This window comes from Scomber scombrus, chromosome 2, assembly GCF_963691925.1.
Source record: "Scomber scombrus chromosome 2, fScoSco1.1, whole genome shotgun sequence".
Taxonomy (NCBI): Eukaryota; Metazoa; Chordata; class Actinopteri; order Scombriformes; family Scombridae; genus Scomber; species Scomber scombrus.
The window spans coordinates 6,245,864-6,269,895 of NC_084971.1; the positions used below are offsets into that span (position 1 = coordinate 6,245,864).

The window sequence follows — 24,032 nt, forward strand, 5'->3', positions numbered from 1 at the left end:
ATGTTTATTATTGATTTTGAGGCACTAATGTTTTGTCTTATTATTTATTAATGATTTTAGAGAAGACAGACAAACTCTCTGGCCCATTTAATTTCTTTGTTGTAATCATTCAGTCTATCCACTGTCGTTTTGCCTGGCAACACTTTCTCTTTGACTGCCTAACAATCACTCCATCTCTCCAGAGGGCTTTTTGTTTTTCTGTGTCTTTATTTTTAACAGGTGCAATGTTGTTAATGATATTTTGTATTCTTGAGTGGTAGTTGTTTAGATCTTTAGATCTTTAGTTGGTGATGCCATCAACAACGATAACTCATTTACAGTTTTCTTAGAGGTTTCAATTATATTACTATCAATAGTATGTTTTTTGATGGTTCAAGTATTCTTGTGTTGTACAGGGAAAGCAGCAATATTAAGTTCTTTTGATAGGACTAGATCCAGAGTATTGTGGGTGGTTCCAGAAACATTCAGCTCTTGAAGTGCTTAAGCTAGCTACATCTACAAATGTACATAATCATGACCAGCCATATCTTACATGTATTCTTGAGCCATTCAACCCATTTTTAATTCTATGTATGACTCATTAGACCTTTGACCCCTGCCAGGTAAATGGAGGTGCAGGACAGGAGCCGCTCCCCTTCCCGCAGGACCAGCAGGGTCGAGCAGGTGGTTGGACGATGGCTGAGACGGTCCCGAGACCTAGGCAGCAGGTCTCACTCTCTGAGCAGGTAAACCTCTGTTTTGTCTTATTTTAATTAATGCTCATGTTTACGTTCACATTTGTATTTAAAGAATAGTTAATGTAGATCTTCTGTTTCCTCTCACCTGTATGTTTTTTGACTGAGAGAGGCTGCTGTGTGAAATCATGAAGGTCATAAAATGTCCACATTAGTGACCCACCAAACTATTATCTTTTTTTTTCAATCAAATAAATAAAGTATGCTACATTTGCTACTGTCTGTCTTTATTTTTCTAATACACACATATATGCAAAGAGCTGATTAAACTGCCATTGCACAATTATACATATGTTTTTTCTTTTTTCTTATTATCCTCCAGAGACAGGGTGACAATAGATGGAAAGACAACCGAGTCCGGTGGCTCCGATCAGAGGAATTACCCCTTTCGCTTCAATGTTCAGATCCAGCGGGACCCAAACCTCAATTCTCATGGCCTCACTCTGTCCCCCCAGACTCCCCTCCTGGTGCAGGATATCACCCCAGGTATGAAATATGAACTGTAACATTTCAAAAAACCTGATCTTGGACTTTGAATCAAGGTGGTCTGGTACTATGACTCACCCCTCCAGGTATTTCCATCATTTTGAACACTGTCAATGCCGCTGTTAGTAAGACCTGTGTCGTGTCCCTAGTTCCACATTCACCCTTTACAAAAAGGCCAAGTAGTCTGAAATCTTGTAATCAGATGCATGAATAACTGTCCTTCTGTGACTTCTATCCACCTCAATGTAACCGTCTTGTCTCTAAAAACAACGCAGCACCTCTCACCCTGGTGAGTTTGGTTTAATTGGGGACACTTAGGTGAGCTGAGCTCTGGTTGCTACATCTCATCTTCCCCACACCAGCTCAGGCTCTTTCCCCCACAGAGATCTAATTTTATGTGCCAAGAGCCAGTTTCCATTGCCAAGGTCTGCAGTCTCTTGGTCTGTCAGTGCCTGTTGTTTACGGCAGCAGCCCTAGAATAGTCTGTCCCACCCAAATGACGGGAGAGCTGTTCTGTGTCCATATTCACTGTCGGGAAAAATGAATGTAATATGGTGAAGACAGTCTAGGGGTCTCTTCAGGGCCATACTGTGCAATGATGAAATCGTTGGACAGACCCAGAACACACTAAGTAACAGGAGCTGCTCAGCACTGTTACATGGATCATTCTTTTTTGTTACTGTCTGTCTCAGCATTCAACATAGAAACCTTTGAGTCACAAGCCATCTCTGTCTCTCAAATGACTGACAATAATAACAACATCATTTAACTTTAACTTAACTTCCTATCTTATGTAAAGACCTGGAATGACACCATTGGCATAAAATAAATTCAGACAGAAATACACTCCAACCAAATATGTGGCCATAATTTGTAGAATAATTAATAGTAGAGTATTAAAATTGAATATATTCTGTTCTTGCAGGAAAGAAAAAAAGAATTGTTCATTCTCTCTGTTCTTTCTAGAACCCACATAGAATACAGCAAGTCTCCTCAGCAAGTGCACAAATGGAGCTGTGCCAGACCAGTGTAGGCCTCTGGCCAGCATACAAAACACACTGTAAAAAGTGGATCCTCCAAGGGAGTCCGATATGCTCATTCTGCATACATGCACACAGAATCACATTAACAAAGTGAAATGTATTGTGGGACTGGCGTTGTGTGCATGCGTGCATGCATGAGTGTGTGTGAAGCATCTTCAGTATATGAGGAAGCAAAATTATTTTTTGTAAGAGGAAGGGAGTTTTTGCTCTTAACTCAGACTCTCAGACAGTGCTGCCACTGTCCACAAGAACCTTTACCAATCAGATGCTTTATGCACTGTATACTATGCAACAGATGGTTAATATTACAGTTGTTATTGAGTTTCGACTCTGTCTGTTGGAATCTCACCAGAAGTGGGATTAGCAAATAGTCTGAGGTATGCCTTGGAGGGTTAACTCAGGGCAAAATGTCCTCTGATTTAAATTAAGTTTGGGACTTAAGGGTGTGTCAGCAGTAATAGTTTGACATGTCACCACTACTGCTTCCCTTGGCACAGCACCTCCGTGTCATCTCCCAATCAGTATGTACTGTCCGTACCATGTGCTGCTGTTAATGCTGTCACATCTAAAGGAGAGCTACAGTCTTATAGTTCTTCAGTCCCAAAATAGAATATGATTTACTTACAGCTCTCACACCTCTAACTCAGTTTAGGATTAATTGTCCTTTAGAGCTGATGCCAATCTGTGAGCCATGCAAAGTCAATCATTCAAAAGTGACTGAACTTGTGCTGAATTCACCATCACTGCCTTCACAAGGCACAACTCCTCCCATATATACTTATGGCTTATGGATCTGTCTGGAAAAAAGTACAAAAACGACTGATTTGTGACATCAATCAATAATAATCCTGTGCTCATTTATGCACATATTAACTGAATACATGTTAACAGGTACAAGTACAGGATATTTTTGGATATTTTGATTTTTATTTCCCATATACATATACAGTATACAGTAAGTAATTTGAGTGATTAATACATGTAGTTTTGCATTGAGCATTAAATAAATTCTAGCTTTTCTTTCCACTAAAAGTTAAAACAAAGATACATAAACATCATGCACACATCTCACACAATAAGTGAGCCACCACCATTTTTACTGTCACCAACTAGCAAAAATACATCAAAACTATCATTTTTATAGCACTACAACAAGGTTCATTATTGAAAAAGTACTTCAGCCAAAAGCTAGAGCTCCATGAATGTGCTATAGTTATTGACAATCACATAGTTTCCACCATTGCACTTAATATACTAACTTACAGAAATCACATGCATGAAGAAAACATAACTGCTGCATATATTTAAAATAAAAAAATATAAAAGCTACTTAATAAGTATTCTCAGTTTTGCAGATTATTTTAATGTCAGTCAAGGAATATTGCATGATTACCTAAAAATAAATAAATGAATGCTGTGTACTATATCCTGCCTGTTTTGTATTCTGATGTGCTGTTTGTCTGCTGAGCTGCAGAGCCAACAGGGTCTGAGTCCCCCCGAGGTCTAGGGGCAGATTACCTCGCTTTCTCCTGTCTGGCTCAAGTGTGCCCTGTCACCATCTGCTTCTGCCTGTCCCACACACACACACACACACACACACACACACACACACAAACACACCCCCACACACACACACATACACACTGTTGCTCATGTCTCCAGTGGCCCTGCTAAGCCTTGGCTCCCTTTTTCCTCTTTCTGTCTCTCGAATCACGTGCTGCTGCATCTTGACAGTGAAATATGAATCCCTAATCTAAAAGCATTTTCAGAGCTATCAGTGTCACCTGCATCTGTCCATATTCATTTTGGATGTAAAATCATGCCATAACATTACAGTATAATATCATTAGAGGGTTATCTAGAAAACAAAAATATGCCGAGGATGATGCTACAGTCGGAAGCAGGATTTTTGTTCTCCTGCCAATGAATCCATTTCAGATTGCCGGAAATTACAATTTAATTTATGCACCAGCATTTGTACGGTGAAATCTCAGGGTAAACACCCAGTTCAGGCCTTTACACGCTTACACACTTTCTCCCAGGATATTACTTGTTGAAAATGAATTTTTTGGGGGGTTTTTTTGTGAAGTTGTGTACAAATAAAATAAACTAAATTAGAGCTACCATTAGTTCTATAAATTAATCTTGCAAGCATTCAGCATAATGGCACAAAGCACTAGGAATTCTCAGTGTGCTATTAATGCCCTAATAGTATAAAACATATGTTCACTAATGCAATTCCATTCTTAACGAGATTTGTATAGTCTTTCAGTCAAATTTTGCTAATACAGTAAGGGACAGCATTATATGCAGGATTGGAACAGCTGTTGAGCAAAGGATGTACAAAATATCATCTCCTGCTATGAACATCTATTGTTACTTTTGGTCACAACTGAACTGTTATAAATCTGCTCTAACACTACAGACTGTAAAAGGTTTTTCCTCCATCTATCCATTGCCTTTGCCCCTAATGTTGTCAGTATTGGTGACTGCTCTGCAACTGTTACAGAGTGTACAGTGCATTGCTTGAATGTTAGTCATGTACACTAGTGACTAAGTGGTCAGTAATACCCTAAATTGCCAGAACAACAATTAGATTGCTGGTCTTCTTTAATGGCTGGGTTTGGAGAGCTGTGGGAAAAATGATGCATCAGTGTGAGATGAAAGGAGAAGAGTAGAATACAACATACCGCCTGTCAACAGCCCCAGTTGAGGTATGAATGCGAACCAATTGAGCACTCTCAGGCGTGACAACACAAGGACATTTTGTGTGTCCAGGTGGTCCTGCAGATGGCCGGCTCGTCCCTGGCGACCAGCTCGTGAAGATCAATAACGTTGCTGTCGATGACCTGACCCCGGAGCAAGCTGCTGAGATAATCAGGTCTGCTCTGCACAGACAGCCGCATTCATAAACACACACATATGCACGAGTGTATGTACAAACACAAGAAAACCTAAGCTATGTGCAACACAACTCCACTAACATGACCTCACCAGCCACCCTCTTCTTTTCTTTACAGGGAGTGTCAAGACACTTTGACAATGACTGTCCTCAGAACAATGCTGGTGAGTCTAATGCATCTAACTAACAACACATACAAACACATTTCACAGAAATAGACTGGTAGACACTTAAAGGTAGAGTCAGTCATTTTAGAGAAAGATTGTTGATATTTGAACTAAACACAAACTCCCTTTGTGCTCCTTCAGAAGCCCCACCCCCAAATTTATGGATGTGCATTGCCAAGACCTTCCTTCTTCCTCTCACATTTTATTAGAAGCAGAAAAATGTTGTGTGTCTTACGTGAGCACAACAGTCCATTCACACTCTCCGCCTCTCTGCAGCCCCCCCCCCCACCTCTCAATCGACCTGTGTTCAGTGTCTCTATCCACAGAAGCAGCCGTCTGTCATCTGCAGCTCCTGGAAAGCTGAGAGGGCAGCTGCAGGACTAACTGTCTTCACCAGGCTGACTGACAGCACAAATTTACTGAACTAAAACAGTTTGGATGTCGGAAAGAAATATATATATATATATATATATATATATATATATATATATATATATATATATATATATATATATATATATATATATATATATATACATACAGAGGGATATTTGTGCGATTTACTGGCTGACCGCTCAGATTATGTTTCACTGAATGTGACAGAAACAGACCCGTAGCGTTGTCTTTGTGAGAGTGTCTTGGATGCACTGTGGATTGATAGATTTATTCAAAAGGAAACACATCTGTGAGAAAACACTTGCTATGTGAATTGTCTACAGCATCTCTCTCTTTCTCTTCTGTTAACCAGTCCTCCCCCACCATTCAACTAGTGATGGATACAGGAGACTGTCATGTCCTCACAGAGACAGCTGCTCTGATGACTTTCACCTGTCCTGTGAACAAGCATGAACGCCCCCTGCTGATTGGCCATAGTAGTGTTTTGTGGTTTGCACCGAGCCACTGTGTTTATATACGCATTTAAAGAGCCAGTGCTGTGTATGAACACAGATTGTTTTTTGTTGGACCGTGAGGAGATATTCACTGAATTTGACAAAAAGTGTATTGGTTTAGAATCGCTGACTTTACCTTTAATTTGATGACGACTGTTTGGATGATACCTCTAGTTTCCACTTTTCATTCGGCTTTTAAAGCAAACATGAGCATGTACAGTATCTGACACATGCATACATGCTATAGATGCACATCGTCTATATACACATGGGATTCTAAAATGCTGTTGTCAACAAACACATAAATCAGCATGTCAATGAGGCTTGGGGTCAAGCGTCATTGCTAACAACCATCCTGCCACCAAGGTCCCACCAGTACATCACTGTAAACGGTGACAACATGTTACACTCTCTGAACCCCCCCCCCCACACACACACACACACACATACACACAGCTCTTCCTGTCCCTCTACACACACTCTCTCCTGATCACTCAATCTTTGTGTATGTGTGTGTGTGTGTGTGTGCGCGTGCATGTAGGTTGTATACCTCAATCTGCGTGCGTGAAGTTGACGTATGCGTTTGGACTTAGGTGAAGTGGATCGGTAAATAAATGGCTGCTCCACGTTGATTCTCATCAGCGGCCCTGCTGATGGAAGCAGCTTTACCATCTGATTCATGGCTCACAGCTCCTCCATGACATCGTTACTGAGCTTTGAAGAATTATTAACATTTCTCAGAAAATATTCATCTTTGTAATAACAATAATACATACAACAATATTATTATTATTATATATTTATGAGTATACAATATTCTTTATTTATACAGCACTTTTCAAAACAAAGTTACAAAATGCTTTACATGGTTGAAGCAGGATTAAAACATTTCAGGACTAAGGCAAATAAAATCAAGCAATTAAAATAATACAATAATAAAATGGAATAAAATCCCCAAGAATAAAGATTTTAAAAAGAAGAAAAAAACCAACAGTTACAATAATACAGGTAAGACATGTAAATAAAAACGGTATGCTAGATTTAATAAAATGCTTTAAAAGGTGTCACTGATCCTGCTGGTTCAGAGTCTTGGGCAGGGAGCTCCAGAGCTGAGGGGCCCTGACTGCAAAAGCCCAAATCACCTTTAGTCTGGAGCTGGGACTTAGGAACAGCCAGCAGAGCCCTGCCTGAGGATCTGAGGCCTCACAGGGGATGTAGCTGGGAGCTGAACTATAAAGTGCTTTAGATTTTACTGGTCACAACCAGTAAAATCTTAAAATCAATCCTAAAACTTACTGCTAACCAGAGAAGACAGGCTAAAACAGGGCTGATGCGATCTTGTCTTTCAGTATGACCAATACCAGCTGAGGGCATGGGATCGTTTTTCGGCTTAACTCTGAATACAATGAATTACAGTAATCTAAAAGAGATTAAATAAAAGCATGGATGACCTTGAGAGCAGGCCGGGTGAAACCTGACCTGATTTTTGAGATGCTTCCAGTTGGTGAAAACAACAACTGTCCCTTCCTGTTCATGATAAGAAACCATCAAAAGAGTTCTAAACCAAGGCAAATCTAAATTATTAAGACTGATATTTTAATCAAACAGTTATAAAAGAGCTGGGGATTGTTTGACAGTTTCCTCTGATGCTTTTAATTCACCAACTGTAACAATATGTACAGTAATGAAAAAGTCTTTGCAAAATAAAGAAAGCTGCAAATCTTTCCATTTTCTTCACATGTGCCACTTTATGCTTTGCTGAACATATACTGTACTTGCATCATGTTAAATAGTGATTCAATTATGAAAATATAACATGCCTTACAGTTTTTTGTCATGTATTCCTCCCAGGGCCCAAAGTCATCATTCATAACACCAGAGAAGAGGGCCAAGCTCAAGTCCAACCCTGTGAAAGTTCACTTTGCTGAGGAGGTGGAAGTCAATGGACACTCTCAGGTGAGTCTGAAACATCCCTTATCCCTCTCTTCAATGGGTTTTTTCTCAGACTCACTTGAGATAGCTGGAAAAGGCAGTTTGGTGACCTTTCAACTTGTTTGGTGTATTTTCTTCTTAAGAATGTTTACATCTACAGTATTAAAATGTGTTTTTCCTTATCCAGATAAGATAACCAGATACAGATCACAACTTAATATCAGATGTGGAAGTTTTTTGGTATCCAACTCTGTATTATCATTTTCATTGTGACCCCATGAAAGACCAGTAGTGGTATCACAAAAAATTCAAAAGTCCCTCTCTAGAGCCAGTGTTTGGTTTGTCCATTCTGGGCTACTGTAGAACATGGCTGCCTCTGTGGAAGAGGACCCGCTCCCTGTGTAGAAATAAAGAGCTCTTTCTATAATAATGAAAACATGAAAACACAGCCATTCATATTTTCAGGTGATTATACACTAATTAAAACAAATTCCATTCCATTTAAATGCCAAATCTGTTCCACTAGATGATACTAAATTATAAACACTGCACCTTTAAAACAAAATGACATTCACAATATTGTATATATGTAATGATGTAAGACTAAGAGTGACGGCAAATTGTTAATTTCAAAACCCAGATTCATTCATTATTTGGCACTTTTGCTGGACAAATTATTTAAATAATGAGTCAGTATTAAAACAGTTGCATACATTTTCTGTCAATGTATTAATCATTGCAGCTTTACACTTAGTTAAGGTATTAAACAGTAGATGAATAATGACTTTCTTTATAATAAGATTTATTATAGTCAGGTATACTTTTTTTAATTGTTCAGTATTTTTCCATACCATGTTTTTCTTTTATAAGCCTGGCTCTGGTTGGTCAGAGTGCCCATCCTGCAAGCAGATGTGAAATTAGCTGGATGAGGAAAACCACAGAGGCTGGAGTGCCCATTACTAATCACAGAGAAAACACGGATCGATATTTGCTTCATCCTCTCGCCCTAATGTCTGTGATTACAGGACAATAAACATCAGATTAGGGAGAGAGAAAGGGAGACAGAAGAGGTAGGGGGGAGGGAGGAGTGGTACCACTGTTAAATGGGAGAGAAAACAGGAGAAATGGAAGATGGGAGGGTGACAAGGGAGGGGTTGTCTAAATCTGAAAGCTTCTCCGTTTGAACTTCAAAAACACACAGACATCAATGTTGCATTACATCACAGTGTCAATACAGCAAAACACTTTCTAAAATCATAAGAGAACAGGGAAGAGGTAGAGAGAGATGACTCACTACAGCGAACAAGCAGGGCCGACAGAAACAGGCCAGAGGAGAAGAGGATAGGATGTGAAGAAAAGCTCTGTGAGCAGAGCTGAGAATGAGACACCTAATCTCTCTCTTTCCACTCGCGAGCATGTTGTAATATGCAAAACATGCTATTTTATATTTTTTAATCTGGCATCCCACTATTTCAAAATATAAATAAGTTTTGTGTGTAAAAGCAGCATCTCGAGTGTATCTAGGACAAACATTCCCCGGGCAAAATAAAACATCCAATTAAATCTTTATATTTTTGTGTCTCAAACATACACATCCACACACACACATGCACATATCTTTCTTTCTTGTTTCCTTCTCATATCTCTCCATCTGTGTCTTACTAATAATCCTCTTGGACCAGCAGGTTTTATGATGTTCACATTTTGATCTGACACCTCCAATGACCTCTGACCTCTTGGTTTGCTTGCAGGGCAATTCGCTGCTCTTCCTGCCTAATGTCCTGAAGGTGTATCTGGAGAACGGGCAGACCAAGGCCTTTAAATTTGAGCCCAGCACCACAGTCAAGGTACTGTGCAATGATACAGTCGACCATATTGACTCCCATTCTTAATTATTACCAACATCCAGGCTTACAGTTTTATTATACTGGATATTTATCAACTGTAGTGAAGCCAACGTTTATGATGTGCTTAACCTGAAGTCAAGCAGCCTGTATTCATCTCTATGGATGTGAATTAATGTGATGTAGCTTAAAGGCTGCAGTAAACTCCTTCAATTTAAACATAACCATATAACTTGGACAATATTGGATTTAATATAAAGTCTAACTTTAAAAGTTACAACTGATATGATTCATTCAATCTCCTCAGCCTCTATCCGTATTAGATATATCCATTTCGTGGATTTGCCAACTACTCCATCTTTTCCTTGCTTCACTGAGACCTCCAAATCTCAGCTGAGCTCGCCTCAGCAAATATTTTTTCCTGATGTGATAAAAAATGTTGTCTCTCAAGATCTGATTTTCTTTGTGCATCAGGACATTGTGATGACGCTGAAAGAAAAGCTGTCTCTGAGCCGTATTGAGCATTTCTCCCTGATGCTGGAGCAGCGGCACAGTGCCACCAAACTGCTGCTCTTACATGAAGAGGAGAGGATACACCAGGTACACACACACACACTAATAACAATAAGTCTACTTCTCTCCTTAAATGAATGAACAGATTTAATCTTTGACAGTTTAAAGCAGTTCAGCCTTTTTGGTGCAAAGTTTTGATTCACTCCATGTACTCCCCCTCTTTGTTTGTTTGTTTGTGTGTGTGCGTGCGTGTGCGTGCAGCTGGTGCAGAAGAAAGAGGCCCACGACTACAGATGTCTGTTCCGTGTTTGTTTCATGCCCAAAACCCTCCAGACTCTGCTGCAGGATGACCCCACTGCCTTCGAGTACCTCTACCTGCAGGTAGATCAATGAAACTCTTGCCTTAATGAAAAGTAGCAGCTAGCAGACCACAGTTTTACACCTACCATGTGGTTCTGTTATTGATTTTAAAGATTGTTTGTCTGTCAGCAAGTAAATTTGAAATCTATACTGCTGTATTATTAATACTGAATAAATACAACATTCAATATGACCTAAAGACATATAGGCTTAATGCTGACTTCTTAAGCACACCATTACAAAGAAATAGCCAAAAAGTTCTTGTTACAACAGTATGTCAACATTTTATTTTGAGCTTTAAGATAAGAGATTTCTTTATTAGTCCCACAGTGGGGAAATGTACCACCTAATGTTATTGAAAAGTAAATCATGAGATGTTCCAACAGTGCTTTCTTCTTCTTTGTGTGTGTGTGTTAGGGGGTGAATGATGTGCTGCAGGAGCGTTTTGCAGTAGAGATGAGGTGTAACACCGCCCTGCAACTCGCTGCGCTGCACATCCAGGAGAGGCTAGCGAGCTGTGGACAGTCGCCAAAGACCAACCTGAAGATAATAACGTGAGACATGCACACATTTTAAATTCCCAGGACATTACTGTAGAGCTTAACGGAGTTCAGTTCTGATCCTAGAGCTCCTAAAATCAGGAGTGTGTTACAGGACAAATACATTATTGATTTCAAACAGAACATAAGTCATATTTTTATCACACATGCAGAGTCAGACCACAAATATATGACTGTGCTTGAAATGTAAAACATATTAGTTTCATAAAAGATGGTGGCATTAAATTAATGACCGTCCAACAAAGCTTTAACACTAAAAACTACCACAGTTACACACTCATATAAGCTGTATAGTACAACTGGAGTTTTAGCTTGCAAACATACATGTACACACAAACAGACTATCAGTTTATGTTTGTGTGTTTGTTCAGGAAAACGTGGGGCATAGAGAACTTTGTGTCTTCCACATTGTTGAGGAACATGCGAGAGAAAGATCTGAGGAAGGCCATCGCCTACCACATGAAGAAGAGCCAATCACTGCACGATCCCAAGCAGAAGGGCCTGACAGCCGATCAGGCGCGGATAAACTATCTGGAGGAGCTGAGCGACCTCAAATCATTTGGAGGGAAATCCTTCAGTGCCACCATGATGGTAGGGTTTAAGACTGTATACTGGCTATTTATATAAATGTTTCTGTTGAGATTCGGTTGATTGAAGTTTCTGTCTATATCATTTTCTCTCTTATGCCCCCCCCCGACCCTTCAGCTCCAGGACAGGGAGTCCATGGTGACCCTGTTGGTGGGGGCGCGCTACGGGGTGAGTCAGGTGGTCAACCACAAACTGAGCATCCTGTCCACCCTCACAGAGTTCACCAGCATCACGCGCATCGAGCTGCTGCCTGAATCCGACAAGGTCAGCCTGGTCAAAATATACCTGCAGGACATCAAGGTAAGAAGCAGTAATACACGCACACGCACACACACACACACACACACACACACACACACACACACACACACACAAAGTTATAAACTGCATCAAAAGCACTTTAACTTTGAAGTGACTAAATCAGCATTATAAACGCTGCAACAAAGGATCATTGTGTTAGGTTGAGTACCAATTAGCATTATTTGTTGAACTCTTTGGTAGTGCAGTTTGTCTGTTTTGCCTCTGCGTTTCCATCATTTTATACGTATCAAATAGAGTTATGTAATTCTTGCTTTTTTCCCCTTGTTTGTGCTTTTTCAGTTTGATGCACCTGCAGTTTGGTCACAGGAGATTTAGCCTCTTAAGAGGTCTGTTAGTCGTCTGTTGTCGCTTTAAAAGCTCACATGCTGACTGCCAGATCTCTCTCACAGCTCACAAGCTAATTGGCGTTCAACCTAAGATGAACCATCTCTGTAGCAGTGTTTCTAGCGGTGATTAATTACTTCAAAATTCTCCTCCTGACCTGTTTATAGTGTTTCGTGAACCCCTTGTATACAACATGCAGACATCAGCATGAAAAGAAGTAGAAATTGCTTTTTCATCAATATTAATGCATGACCCTTTTGAGTTTTCCACTGCTGAAACTGTCTTTTTCCTTCCCTCTCTTTACTTGTCCCATCTCATATCGTCTTCTCTCCTCTCTCATACCAAGCCCATCACGTTACTGCTGGAGTCGGTGGCAGCCAAGGATATGTCCTGCCTAATAGCAGGGTACTGTAGAGTGTTTGTCGACCCCAACCTCAACATCTTTCCCTGGATAGACCTCTCCAAGAAACACAGAGTGTCTGCTGAGGAAGGTACAGAGACAGACACACACATTCACAGCAGTTAAAAGTCACACACCAGTGGGCTCTAAGTAACTGACCAGCTGTTCATGTTGTTATATTTTATGTATGTTCGCAGGTTACGTGTCACGGCGTGGCAGTGACTCAGACAACTCCTCAGACCTGGACATGGAGCCGCTGGTCTCCCTAGTGTCTCACGATGATAAGCCCTGCCCACGTGTCAGATCCGCATCAGACCCAGATGGAAGAAAACGGAAAGACAGGGACAAAAGGAGACACAAAGATGGCAAAGAAAAAGGTGATAAACCATGGGCGGATAAAAAACAGAAGGAAGAAAAGGATGCTGACACAGAAAAGGGAAAGTCTCCACCAGATAAGAATAAAGACACGGAGCACAAAGAGGAGGCAGAGAGAGCGCAGGGTGGCGGACAGATACAGATCGAGATAACAAACAACAACTCTGGGGAACAACAGGAAAAAGTGGGGACACAAAAAGAGGCACAAGAAGGTAAGAATGGAGGTGGAGAAGGGGTGCAAGCAGCTGAGGAGCAGCCTTCTGCGTCAGAAGCATCCGATTCTTGTCATACTGACTCGCGGGTCCTCACGAGCCCCTCCTCCGACTCTCTCGACGCCCTGGAGGAAGATGACTTGATTACCTGTTCATCTTCCTCCATCCATGCCAATGCCCACATGCACTCTTCCCTCCAGCTTCACCCTTACTCCCATGGGCACGCTCAGACCCACCTCCTCGCTCCCCCACCTGCTCATTCCCATCCCCTTATCCACCCCTCAACTCACGACAGAGGAGAAGGGGGCTGCAGGAGGTCAGGCGACGGAGCCGACCCCCAACTCCTCACATCCGCCTCCACGTCGGCAGACACGCTCCTCAAAAGATGTTCGGGAACCCCCTGCTCTGATGACTCCTCCCTGTGTTTCGCCGAGCTCTCTCGACTCGTGGAATACCTGCCGAGCCCCCCGGAGGCCAGCGACGACGATGAAGATGAAGAAGAAGAACTGAGGAGAAGGAGGAGGAGGGTGTGGAAAGAGATGGATGAGTCGGTGAGAAGAGCAGGAGAAGGAGGGAGCATAGGCGGGGAGGGTATTTTTAAAGAAAATCCACTTTCCCCTCCCTCATCCTCCTCCCGCACGGAGTTTGTGTTTAACTTTGACCAAAGCGACGCAAGCTGCTACTACAAACTGTGCTCCAACATCACCCCCGACAGCGCTCGCAGCCTCCCCCACCTGCTGAATCATGATGAGGAAGGAGAGGGAGAGAAGGTGGAGGGAGATCAGGTAGAACTGGAGCCAATCCCCATCCTCCAGCCACCGCCTGGCTTTGGAGACAGCAGTTCTGACGAGGAGTTCTTTGACGCCAGAGATGGTTTCACCTCACCTGAAGACCCGACCTCAGGGGCTGTGCCAAGAGGTGATTCAGTTTTCTTTGTCTGCCTTTATTTGAGCCTCTTATTCATAAGGTCACAAACATTTGCTGTCAGTTTCAAGAATGATTTAAAAACAGGCTTTACATTGCTGCCATCTGGTGGCTGAATTTGTTACTGTGCAAAAGTATTGACACAATGCACTAAAGGGTAATGTAGTATCATTAGCAGGAACATTGCAGACCACACAGCTGACCGCACCTAACAGTGATGATGGGTGCGGTAAGCCAGCTTTAAACATTCAGCCTATAGATGCCTGTTTATGGTTTTGGGTCTAATGAAGTATTTTAGCAGTACCCATAATTCAACACGTTTTATATGGAGCATTAATCTTCAACTCAACCTTGTCATAAACCTTTTAAGTCCAACTGAAATGAATAATCACATGTCCTATGATATCCTGAAAAAATTTGAATCCAGTAGTGACACATTTTTTTTGCTTCTGTGATTGTAATACTCTATATTTGCATAAACCAATTGGAGATGGCAAACTTTGCAAATAGCCTGTTAAATTAGGCAGGTGGGCAACCATGCAGCCAGCCCGACTATAGCCTGAGATGCAACAAAAAACAAAACCACAGACTTTGAATAAGAAAAACCCACATTTCCTCTCTAGCTAATGCCTCCCTCTTCCCTACAAATAAGGACATGTCTTGTCCTGCACCATAGCTTTCTGAATGAGCTACCAACCTTTCTGCCCCAGGGAAGAAAATGTACTGCTAAAGGCAGTTTGGAAGAGCTAATAAGCTGATTAACTGCTGCACATTGCACAGCTTAGAAAACTACCTGCAAAAGTCAAGAAGCTAAGTGGTTTCGTTCTTATTTTTCTATATCATCCTTAAAAAAATACTGTCTATCCTTTACTACAAGCTTTAGTCCTAAGTGTATGTTTGTGTACTTTGTCCCTCCATGCCCCTGCAAGGGCTCAGCCTGCCGCTATCAATCAAACACAAACACTGAGAACACCCCGTCAGTCTTTAGAAAAAAAGAGCATTTCTAATAGTATCCTCAAAAAAATTTGTTTTACTTTATAAAAGAAAAAATGTATTTACAATACTTTTAAGAATGACTGACATGATCTTTGACCTAAAAAGAGATGAATAATTGTGATTTAAATCGGACTTTGAGCAAAATACTGTGAAGTGATTAAAAAGTTAATTGGTCAATGAGTTGATATATTTTCATTAGTTATTGCGTGTTTTACAGTGCCAAGCACATGAGTAATATTTACTAGTAAATGTTAATGTGAAAAGCTTATTTTCATATACCCTTTGTTTGAAACACAAGTTTTGTTCAACCTATTTCTTTTACTATCTTACAGCTATTAGCACAGAGATGAATGATGGGAAACCAGAACAGAACAGAAAAGGAGGCGAGGAAGGAGGAGGCAGAGAAACGTTGTACCAGCTCAGAAAGAGATCCCGTAAACGACGTTCCTTCATGGAAACTGATTACACTTCTAGGGTGTCATATCCAAAACAAGATCCACAATCTCAGCATGATCCGGTCTCCAACAGGCTTCATAAAAACCTCTTGGCAGGAGTCAGTGATACCCAGATGCTAAGTTCTGACCCTGAACCTTCAGAGCAAACCCGGAATCCCAGTCCCACCGTCTCCTGCCTCACTCACTCTGAAGGGGAACCAGCCCTGCTCGAGTCAAAACCTATTTTGTCCAAACCCCTCCCCCACAAACCAGACTCTCCTTCTAGATTTGGGTCTAACGGGCAGGCGAGAGACCCACAGGCCTTCTCCAGGACTAGGAAGCAAGAAATGGAGATGGAACCTGACGCAATGGAATCCAAATCAGTCACAGACCACTTGAAGACAGCGTCGCCTACCATCACTGTTGTCCGGTGCAGAGTGGATCCAGATGGGAAGGAGAGTGCTGATCGGAGGGGTGACGGAAAGGAGGAAGGGGAGGGACAGGAGGAGATGGATGAAGGGAAATCAGAGAGTGAAGAAGAGGAGCCAACAGGTGTGCCAGGGAATGGGCCGTTCAATACTCATATATTTTTGCCTGAGGTCACTAAAGTGGAGGGTAAGGGGGAAGATGCAGGAGAAGAGGGTAAAGGGGGAGTGACAGAGTACTCGTCCAGTTCAAAAAGACCTCTCATTGGTGCTGAAAAGCAGCCAGAGGCCAACCCACCGCCTGAATGTTTGACAGATGTGAATAAAAATGATAGTAACATCCTTCTGGAGGCCGCTCTGATTGCCCCAAAGCAAAACTTACATGCAGGGGAATACATGCTTGATAATGAGAGTGTTCATTCAAATCGTCCGTCATACTCACCACCACCCCCTCCACCCTCATCCCCTCTACCCCCAACACCAGTTCTTCACAAATCCCAAAGTGACTGTTTCATAGGGGAAGAAGAAGACGGCAAAACCACCAGAAGCTCAACTGAAATGTCTTTATCTAATTCCGAAGAGATGCCACTTAGTGAACAAAATCACACCAACAAAGCACAATTACACTTAGAAATCCCAACCAGTATTATTGAATATGAAGCCTTCAGTATTGATTCTACCATGATTGCTAGCGACGAAGTATCCAACAGCACCAATTCAGATAATGTTTTTGATGATGACGAAATGACCAATTCCCTAAATTCTAGTTCAAGTGACACGAAAGCTGTTGACAGAGATGATTGGACAGTAGCCACAAGGCCTAGCAGCAGTGCTAAATCAACTACAGAAGGTAAAGATGAGTCTGAAATGAGTGAAGCTCATACAAGAATTTATCCCATGAATTCTGAATATACTCGAGCTATAAACTCCATCACAGCAAAGCTTGGAGCTGCTACAAGTGTCACGTCTCCCACATATAATTCAGGTGCTACATTGAAAAGTGAGGTGACACAAGAAATTGATTCATGCTCGGATCAAAATGTGGATAAACCCAGAAGTGAATCCACCACGTCATGTGCTGAAGCTAAAGGTAGTTTGGCTACTCCCAGTTCAGCAAAAGCTAGCGCAACCACAATCCATGATGTCTCCAAAGAGCCTCCTTCTCCAACTCACTTCCTTTACCAGTCTTGTTCCCCCAGCTTCATGGGCAGTTTATCTGCCTCCACGCTTAGGGGGAAGATTCAAATGTTGCCCCTTTATTTATCGCGATCCCAAGAAACCCTCAACCAAGCTGGGGTAGGAAATGTCGCTGAGAGTCCTACTGAGGACAAAAGTAGGGGGAACAATGAGATCACCATCCAAGTAACAGACGTTCACGATGTCACACAAACGATAGATTTTGAAATGGACCCAATTGAAGAATCAGTGGAGTCAGACGATTCAGATACAACAGTCACAGGAGTAGAAGTGGAGGGGGCATTTTTTGTGGACACAACCTCAGCTAAGAGTTCTCATTCGGTATCAGAAGTGAAGGAAGCAGCAGAGATGGTGGCGGTGGTGTTGGACAATGACAGCTCATTGTTGCCCGTCCAGACTGAACCCAAACTACAACATAGAAATCAAGATTTCTACAACGAACATAACAAGACCACTCCAGGACCAATAACAGAGCCTCCAACCTCTTTACTGAGCAGCCTCCAAAGAGATTCTACAGGCCTAATGTTGGACACTCCCGGCCCCATAACAGATTCCCCGGCATCACAGATGAAAGTCACAAGTCCAAGTGAAGACATTCCAGTTTATAAAATTAGCACTCCTTCACCCTCCATCCCTCCTCCGATAGTGGTGACCACACAGAATCTAAATGGGCCAGGATTCCCTTTTCATAGTCAGACGCACAAAGTAAGAAGGACCAGTGTTGACAGGCCTTTAATGGGTCTTTGTAGACCGACAGAGCAGAACTCAGACTCGCCAAAAACATTTTCCTCAGGCTGCAAGGTGTTTACCATCTGCGAGGACCCATCCCAGACAAAGACACCAGCTGAGATGGGGCCTGTTCTACCCTTGAAGCCTGACTTTGGATGCAGTTCCGTGCTAGCATCTGGATGTGAGTCAGTTGTGGAGGGCGTGCAGGTGCCACTGGACGCTTGCGGTTGCCCGACAGTCTACACCAACTGCTTCAGTGGGGGGGACAGCTTTGATGAGGAGCTGACAGTCTACGAGTATTCCTGCCGCACACAGAGCAGCGGTGTGACTCAGACTTCTGGAGCAGGTCTTCCTCTCATGACCTCCCCTCCTGTTCCCTCCTTCCTCTCCACCTCCTCCACACACTCTCCCTCCTTTCCACGCTCCATCCTTTTCTCCTCCTCTACCTCTGAGCTGAGTCCTCTCCTCTCACCATTGTCTGAGGCCTCTGACTGTTTCATGTCTCAAACGCACAAGGACACTATCAGTCGGCTAGGCCAGCAGCGCTACCCACAACCTCCCACAGGTTTCCAAGTGCTCCGTGTCGACGTGGACCAGCTGCTCTCCATCCTGGAGAGTAGCAATGCTGACCGATCTGTGGGAGGTCACGGAGGTCGCCACCCAAGGGACACCTGCCCCGCCCACTTTACAGAGAACAAACGAGTGCTCCAACTGGAGGCTCGGCGGCTGATGTCAGGCTGCCAGAAAGTGGTGGGGATTGGACAGAGCCCAGAGGAAATGCTTCACTCCCTGGCTGACAGTTTCCGGACCCTGGTGGAGTTGGCCGGCATATGCCTCTGGTTCTCCGGTTGCGACAGGTGTGACCGGAGGAATGCCGAGGCAGTTGCGGGTCTGGCAGATGTGGCTCGGTCATTCAGGGACTTCTGCCTGGCAGCAGAGCGTGCCAGCAGCAAGCGCAGCTGCCAGGACCTGAGCACCAAACTGCTAGCCAAACAGTGCACCGCGCTCACCGCCTCCGTCTTCTGCCTCACTCAGCTGTTCCGCACACTCACCGCACTATGAAACAAAAACCTCTGCCGACTTTGAAATAACCTTCAAACAACCTGTGGTGTGTAACCTCAGGGGGGCACCAGTGAGCCCACAGCTGCTGTAGATGTGGGCAGAGTGTGACTTGGACAGTCGGCATGTTTATGTTGGATATGTATGGGCAGTAAAGCGTGCGGTGAGGTTACATGTGAAACACACTAGTGTCACTGAGCTCCATGATTGCTCAAATGATCACAATAATTCAATATTATTGAGCAGGTTTGCACTTTGGTGCAGTTTACAGGGCATAGATTGGTGAGGTGCATGTGGTTACTGACGGTATGCTGTGCACGTACTGAAGCCCACAAACCAAACAACCAGACTATAGAGTGGTGCAAGCTGCAAAAGCAGAACCTGCTTGCATTCCAGTATTGAGGAACTGATGTACTTGAATGTATTCTCTATTGTGTTTAATCCATTCATTTATTTAATTCATGAGTTACTACAGTGTGTTTATGAGCAAGCAAGGAATGTAAAGACAATGAAGGAAGACATTTGGAAATGTTTACAGACATTGTTTTAGACACAGGGGTAGTGATGTGTCAGAGTAGTGGGCCTTTTACACCCATAAACATGCACATACATACACACACACAAACACACACACACATATATATAGACACAGAGTGAATCAGTTTTTGATTCGTCCATTCATGTAGGCCTTTTGTCCGACTGACTGACCATCTAAAGATTTGTTTCCTGTGATCTTCTAATAAAAAGCACTGCAGTTTACTGATGCTTCTATATCTTTACATTTGCCAGGCTGTCAGTGAGGAGTTCTTTTGAATGTTACTGTTTACAAAACCAAAAACAAAGAGTGAGAAATGATTTGATCAAATCACACGTATCAAGCCTAAAGCTGTGTTTGCCATTTTATAAACCTAGTAGCAGAATGCTGATGTATGCGTATTGTATGACTTTATAAAACAACCGTTATGGTTTGGGTGAGGCACAGTCCTTTGCACATTCAGTTTGTTGTCGTTTGGTCTCATTTACGGAAGTGTTAATACATTTGCTAGCTTTTCTCTCATTGGTTTGTGAGCACTTGCTTTCTCCACCTGCAGGTGAAACACTGAGCCCTCCAGTGCATGAGTACGTGGCTGTCAACCACCAGTCTTTTCAATATATTAATTTATTTTTTCTATTTAGTACCAACAAGAATCTCCATTCTTTAGGAGGCCTGATGAAGATATTTCCCAAAGATACATACAGTGTGTTATATGTTTGATCATCATTTTAAGTGAGTCTTAACTTACATACTGCAAGCTTTTTAACATCATAGAAACCTGCACATCTGTGTCTGAGCTTTAGGGATCCTCAGCAGGACTTTTTTTTGCTGACTTAGACTACACTGTCCCTTACACTAAGTGCATTATTACTACAGATGTCCCAGTATGGCCACAAATACCAGTAAACCAGTGAGTAAACGTGGGCACAGATAGCCCAAGCAGTGAAGAAAGAATAGTACAATATGCAGCACAGTCAACTATCTGTATGTGCGTTTTCATCCTCTGATTGACACGCTGTATGGGTGGGTTTAAGAGAAAATCAGTCAAGCTGATCCAATCATTGGGGTTCCTTAAACTCGACACATTCATCACAAAATCATATGCAACACTGACTTACCTAAAGCTTTTGTGGATAAGCTGTTGTAACGCAGCATTTTCACTTGGAATGTTTCTTAAGATAAAAAAAAAAGGATTGACGCACATTGGACTTGCATGTTCACTGGAGAAATTTCACCACTGCAGAACTGGGAACACAGTATATTACAGACAGTGTTTCTATATATATTTATAATGGCTATTTTGTTAAAACACTTGATTCATTAACTTGTAATGATTTGTTCCCTTTGTTTGAACAAAATATCATTTCCTATATTTTATTTCCAATTTGCAGAAGAATTGAATTACTATCATCTACATGAGGAAATTGCCCCAAACAAATATCTGAAGAAAAAAATAAGTTTTTCTTTTTTCTGTGCTCACGAAGCATGCTGTAATAAGCCATAAAATGCATTGTTGTTTCATCAGGGATTTTATCTGAGAATGACTGAATGATGACGTCTGCTCTTGCTTTGTAATGCTCAACTCCCACCATTAAAAACTATGTCCAGATTTTCTTTTGATTACTCCTTTATTGCTCATCCATTTGTGACTTCTGTGCTCATCAGCTACCAGGACATTAGATCTATAACCACTTCAGTTTCTCAGCATGGTCAGATCATGGAAAACTGACGTCATATAGCAAAAAAAAAAGTAGTATTGAGACACTAAAAATAGACCAGCACACTAAAGATGACTGACACCATATTTACACATATATCTATTTTTACTGTAACCTTGTTTTTTCATTCATTCAACAGCAGAGCTGGGGATATCACATAATCTGTCATTTAAAATAGATAAAACTCTCAACATCAGTGAAATATATACATGGTCACACAGTTACAAGGCTGCTTCTGCACAGGTTTGTTTTAATCATTATTAAATAGTGCACTTACAGTATAGCACTGTGAGTAAGTCTGGAAAAAAGGCTGCATTATATCATTTTACCACTAGAGTGCAGAATCGGACTTTGAGGTGAGAGATACAAATTCCTTGAGAAAATTCAAAATGAAGTGATAATAATAATAACCAAAATGATGACTTTTAAAGAAGCAAAGGAACATCAGCTTGTTGTTTTCTTGTCTCACTTTGCTGCAGTGAGTAGAGGTGTGCTCTGTACACTGACATTTCTGACCTCACCCATCACTGACACTGTTTATGACAGTGACACACTGCTCTTCAACCTGGTATCAAGTGACTTGTGAGACACTGATTCAAGTTAAATATATTGGGTTTACTATGTTAGATATGACATTAAGAGTCAGAATTATGAGCTAGTAAGTCAAAATTATTAAAAGACATTGTTGAAGTCAAAATATTGACTCATGGCTGAAATATGCTTCCACTAAATTCTCTGTTAGTTATCAACATAAACATTTACCAGCCTTGTTTCATATTTCCACTGTGTGTTACATCAGTCTTTGCAGTCGGTTTGGTACCTGATCCTGTTCAGTATTGAACGTTCTGCAAAAACAATTCAACATGAAGGCGGTTTTATTGACAGCAGGTGATGTGGCCTCTTCTATTCAGGGCTCTGCTGAAGGCTGTAGCTGTTCCCTGAAGCACATGCAAGACTTTATCCTTCATATCCTGGGCTCCTTCAATGAGCCATGAACCAGCACAGCAGGACCAGTGCTAAGACTGAGTTGATTCATCCAGAATGCTTCTATTTAGTCTGTATTCCCATTGTATGTATTCAGTAAGCATATGAACGAAGAGTGTAATGACTTTAGGTTTAAGTTTAAATTTCTCTCTAAGTATCTTCTTTAATTAGTAATAAATATTGTGTTTAATCAATTTGTTATTAGGCAACAATACAGGGAAAATTGTAAAGCTGTGGATGTGATGTAAGAGTATTGATATTGAAATTAAATTGGTTACATTATCATTTATTGTATTTGAAAATGATGACATACATACCAAGATATACTTTGGAAAATTAAATTTGTCAAGTTTAAATTAAACAAAGTCTGGGAAGAAATGTGTCCCTCTATAACTGTGGCTATACAATTGTTCTGTTTTTAAAATGATATTAAATTACTGTGGTAATTGTTAGAGATTTTAATTATGCAGCCCATACGTCAATGGAGAGAGTAGACAGGAGTCCAGGATGTCTTGTATTGAAAAGGTTTATTTACTTGGCCAAGGAGAAATGAAAGAATGATCAGTACATGTTATGTTCTGATGCTCCCTTCAATTCTGTAGTTTCTGTCCTAGATAGATAGACTTAAACCACACAGATAATGCCTAAGGTTGAGCCATGCCCAAATATGGGCAGCTCCAACACATCTACAATATACAGAATTTAGTCTACTGGTCTATAGACAAAACATTGCTTAGATGACACTCAGGACCTTTTTATATCAAACCTCTGACTCCAGTTACCTTTACACCGTTCAGGGAAAACAGTCAAACACATATCTGACAATGGCTGCTATAGCAACACTATCAGAATGCCTCCTGTTTCCCCGATAGGGAGCAGACTCACTGCCAACCACTATCTCAAAGGGAGACAGTGTCTAAACCCAACATTTGGTGTGGCCTTGCTATGACCGCAAAGCCTAGTTTGACCAAGTGCATATTAATGATGGAAAATTCCCTAACAGTAATCACTCTGATAATTAAAAGTGATGTAAACCTAGACAAGCTTGTTTGCCCTGTGGTCATCAGATCATAGACAATTATACATATATATACATCCCCACCATCCAGGATCAAACACTGAAGCTGGGGTGATGGCCTCAGTCCTCTCATACTACACACATTCATAACTGCACCATTCTGTCAATGTTACTCACAGTTCACCTTTAAAACTGCTTTTAATGTTTGATTTCATGTTCAGTACTACCTTGTGCCTTTAGTGTATTTTGAATGGTCTATTTTAACTTCTTAACTTGTTGATGATGGAAAAAACCCTCAACAACAGGAAGTGTAACCTTAGATCTGTGAACATTACCCCATGATACATGGAGTGGACAAGGAG

The 24,032-nt window shown here is 41.6% G+C and overlaps 1 protein-coding gene across 1 annotated transcript; it reads left to right on the plus strand.

Moving 5' to 3' along the window:
* The first annotated feature begins 606 nt into the window (after positions 1–606).
* LOC134000847 (FERM and PDZ domain-containing protein 1) lies at positions 607–19,418 on the plus strand. Its single transcript, XM_062440350.1, is given in 17 exon segments — positions 607–725; positions 1,057–1,220; positions 5,042–5,144; positions 5,284–5,329; positions 8,074–8,178; positions 9,906–10,001; positions 10,473–10,598; positions 10,773–10,892; positions 11,289–11,425; positions 11,803–12,022; positions 12,137–12,319; positions 13,011–13,155; positions 13,262–13,651; positions 13,685–14,577; positions 14,711–14,737; positions 15,918–16,083; positions 16,162–19,418. Coding segments are annotated over 17 exon segments (6,297 nt in total).
* The last annotated feature ends 4,614 nt before the right edge of the window (positions 19,419–24,032 follow it).